The sequence below is a fragment of the Sinocyclocheilus anshuiensis genome, unplaced genomic scaffold (genome assembly GCF_001515605.1).
Source record: "Sinocyclocheilus anshuiensis isolate Anshui unplaced genomic scaffold, SAMN03320099.WGS_v1.1 scaffold1243, whole genome shotgun sequence".
In the NCBI taxonomy this organism is placed as follows: domain Eukaryota; kingdom Metazoa; phylum Chordata; class Actinopteri; order Cypriniformes; family Cyprinidae; genus Sinocyclocheilus; species Sinocyclocheilus anshuiensis.
This window is the reverse complement of record NW_015539901.1, coordinates 127,938-131,944: the sequence shown is the minus strand read 5'-3', so window position 1 is coordinate 131,944 and position 4,007 is coordinate 127,938. Positions and strand designations below refer to the sequence as shown.

Here is a 4,007-nt window from a genome sequence, read left to right as displayed (position 1 = left end):
TATGTACTATATATATATATATATGTAAGTTACTCTGATATTCCCTTGTATTTTGTTTGTTTAAATGTGTTGTTCTGAATTGTCTTCTTATGTTCTTTCTGTGAATGAGCCAAAGAAAAGCACAATGTGAATAAAACTTTGAAATAATTCTGAAATAAAGTCACTGGGCAGTCTGGACAAGTGTGAAAATGATTCAGTGGAATGTCCTTTAATGGAACCCATTTACAAAGTATTTACTCATATACAGTTCTGCTGAAATATAGGTCATGTGTCCATAAGTTGACACTTCCCATTGACAAGACAGAAGTGTCATTACTCAGAATACCGTGACACACACATACTGCTAACAATTCATCATAACAACCCGAAATTACATAGAAAAATTATTTCACACATATTTTTGAACAAAGCAGCTATAGACAATTTGTTAAATAAAAAAGCTGCCATGCTGAGTCAAGATTTAAAGGCCATTAGTACCAGAAGCATGAAGGAGTGAAGGAGCACAAGCCTTTAGATCTTTGAGGCAAATGGATTTTGAAGACAACATCCATTTTTTGTATCTTTGAAAAGGTTGCCTAAAGTACCAGAAACCATCATTTACACAGGTGACTGATGACACATTTCATAAACCGGATCCAATGAGGTCAAACCAACAGTCACAACCTGCGCACATTATTTGCTTTAAAATGGAAAAAAAAAAAAAAGTCAAAAATAACTGTCAAACATAGCACCAGACATTCCCTTCCATAAGGTAACGGTTGCAAAATAAGTTTTTTTCTTCTTATGCCGCGTCTCCTTTCCAAAGTATTTCTTTATTATATAAGTCAGGGGTATTCAATTAAAGTTCTAAGGCGTGGCCTCTATATTTTCTTCCAAGCAGAGGTCCGAACAAAAAAAGAAAAGAAAAACTAAACTTTTCACATTTAGATACATGCGAGGCCATGTGACAGAAAAAAAATACTGTTTCTGTTCAGGGGTTTCCTCCTGAAATCTATACTATTTTAATATGTTAGCCTACTTAAAAGAGCCCGGTCTCATGAAAATGCGTATAAATAGTACGGCAAATAAAAACGAAAACTCGTGGTATTTATACAAAAAAATTGATTTTGGCGTGCATATGATACGAACGTGTTTGGCGTGCATATAATACGCAGTTTTCGTGTGCATATGATACGAAATTTGTTGGTGTGCATATGATACGCAGTTTTCTCGTGCATATGAAATGCATCCTACTAATCCTACCCATCGCGTAGCATATACACGCCAAAGTCCATTTTTGTGTATCAATAACACGAGTTTTCGTTTCTATTTGGTGTACTATTTATACACACTTTCATGAGATCGTTAGCATTATCTAAAATCAATGTAGCTGACACTGACAATAATCAAAACGTTCTCATCTTGAGCAGAAAAGATAACTAGCAATTTCAATGTTTAAGTTCCATCCTAGCCATCTAACAACAATTTTAACAAGTGCTCACTTAAAATGGTGCTACGGCTCGCGGTCCGGATGGATGCCGGGGTGAGGATGCGGTCCGCCTTTTGAATATCAGTTATACAAGTATTTACGGATAAAAGACTCGAGTTGCTTTTAACATTTTCACGAGTCCCTTTCCTCGAGTCCAGTCAAGTCTGGAGTCATTTCAGGTCAAGTCTGAAGTCTATAAAAATGCGACTCGAGTTCGAGTCACTAGCTCGAGTGCCCATCTCTGCCTTGAACACCACGGGAGCCTGGACTGAAACTGGTGGTGCTTCAAAAAAGCAAACATCCAGGACAAGTACTGCAGTAAACTGAGTCCATTACATCTCTGATGTCTGTGGTGTGATGTTACCTATTCTGGATGAATTTGAGGAGGCCTTCAGGGCAGGCAGCAATAATTCTGTCTAGAAAACATCAATTACAGTTCATAAACACAACATGAGTCATGTAAAAGTTGTATTGTAAAGGTGATTACAAGGTATGTTTGTTACCTCTATATTTTGTTAATGCACATGTTAAACCCAAAACGACTGCAGCCATAAACACAATACTCAACATCACAGAGGAAACGCATGAGCTGCAAACGGTGCAGACTTCACACATCAGCTTCCCCTCTAGGAAAAAAAGAGAGAAAAGAATCAAATAACTCTTCATATACATGCATGTGTCGCTTTTCAACGGCGCTGCCTTGTTAAAGTGACCAGTGCGGTTAAGTTACAGGCTGCTTCTGTCACGAACAATGTCTCTGTTGTCAGCAAACGCCCTTTTCATGTGATCACAGTTTCTGCAGGTTTTATGAAGTTCAATTTCAAACTTATTTAGGACAAAGTAAATAACATTTTAAGATATTAGCAACACTTCAAAGTTTGATAATACAACTTCCAACTGGTCTCCGTTACTTTTTAGTTCATTTTACCAAACAAGAAAAAAGGTTTGAACAACACATAAAGCCACTAGGTTTTATGCATTTTAAGCTCAAAGTCACCGCTTTGTTTTGCATTCATTATTTTCACTGTTTACGTTTTCACACCTCAAGCCCAAAGTATATTCATGTTTTGATGCGAGCGCTTAGCGCACTACAGTTCCACTCCTGACCAGTGTATGCGCTATTTCACTGCAGAACTTATGACTGATATAGATGTGTGGTACTTGTTTAAACTAGAGTTCTCAGCTCCCTCACACAACTTGTCTGTTGTTGTTCCATCTTATCGACTGTGAAACAGCAGCCCGAACCAGTGTTGTCACATTGTGGAGCAACTAGTTAGTTCAAACTGAGGGTTGTAATGGTGCGTTCAAGTCATAGGCTGCGTCCGAAATTGCATACTATATTGAGTAGGTGCTTTTTTAATAAGTAATTACTTCGCAACTGCGAGTAGAAAAGAGTACGTTCTATATAGTACGAATGTAATCTGGACATACTACATTTGCCATGTTGCTATTATCAAGTAACCTACCAGCATCCATTGCATTGTGTCACTGCCTTTCATAAATCCTCTCCTGTGGCCTCATGAGATAGTAAAGTGTTTATCGTATGCACACTTTAGAATCAGGCTGGAAGTAGTAGGTCATCTCTCTTTTATGAGTACTGTGAATTCGGACATACTTCTTTTGTCACATACTGTTTTTTGCCTACTATATAGTAGAAAGTATGCAATTTTGTAAAAAAAAAAAATAGATGGAAGACGCATCTCCACTTCCTTCCATTACAGAAAAGTTCAGATTCAAGGATCGAAATGTTTCGGCTTCACTTTTCAGGACGTGTGTGGCACACTTGGTCAAAGTCATGTTGGATAGATCGTATTTACGTATTAAATGCACATGAATGCCACCACAAAGTCGTAATTACGAGTGGGATACTCGCACATTTCTTTAAGCCCCGAGTTGGGAAATTGTGTTGGTATATTGTTAAAATTAATGAAATTTTATATTTTTTCTTCATTTACAATAAAACTAAGTTGCATGTACAAAATACCATTGTATTGTATAATTATGATAGGACATATATTACAATACAATATTACAATAAAATAAGCTTAAAACATAAAGCAAAGCACACTCTAAGCCCGTTTTTATTCATAATGTTTTAGAAGTATTGTTATCGTGCTGAATTTTATGTACATTGCCATCTTTCTCCGATCAAAATGACTTGAACTCGCCTGACATGGTAACAACTTTTATGACATTAACTCATAAATACAAACTTCCCAGGAGGACCTGAACGCAACAAGAGTACAAGCGGTTGGAAAATCTGGCTACGCTGATAATTAAAGTTACCTCACGCACACTGTTTGCATAACCTACCCAGAAAGCACACGCACGTCTGCAAGATGTCTGTTAAAGATAGCTTCATCTGGAAAGCATCTGCTGTGTTCAAACATCTCATAGATGTCTTTAAGATGTCAGTTTTACATGCATTCTAAATCATAAACATCTTAAAGACATCTTCTAAACGTCTGTTAGACATCTGATAGGAAACATCCTATAGACGTATTGCAGATGAGTAAACACTCTAAAAAACACGTCTTGC

At 37.0% G+C, this 4,007-nt stretch overlaps 1 protein-coding gene across 1 annotated transcript in view; it reads right to left on the bottom strand.

The window, feature by feature from the left end:
* Positions 1-1,238: 1,238 nt before the first annotated feature.
* The window catches only part of LOC107686104 (CD48 antigen-like), a 4,712-nt gene continuing 1,943 nt past the window's right edge, over positions 1,239-4,007 (bottom strand). The window contains exons 4-5 of the mRNA XM_016482947.1: positions 1,972-2,094; positions 1,239-1,884 (exon numbers count right to left, since the gene is read on the bottom strand). Of these exons, the coding sequence (XP_016338433.1) occupies positions 1,829-1,884; positions 1,972-2,094 (179 nt within the window). The 3' untranslated portion in view covers positions 1,239-1,828. The remainder of the gene's footprint in view (positions 1,885-1,971; positions 2,095-4,007) is intronic.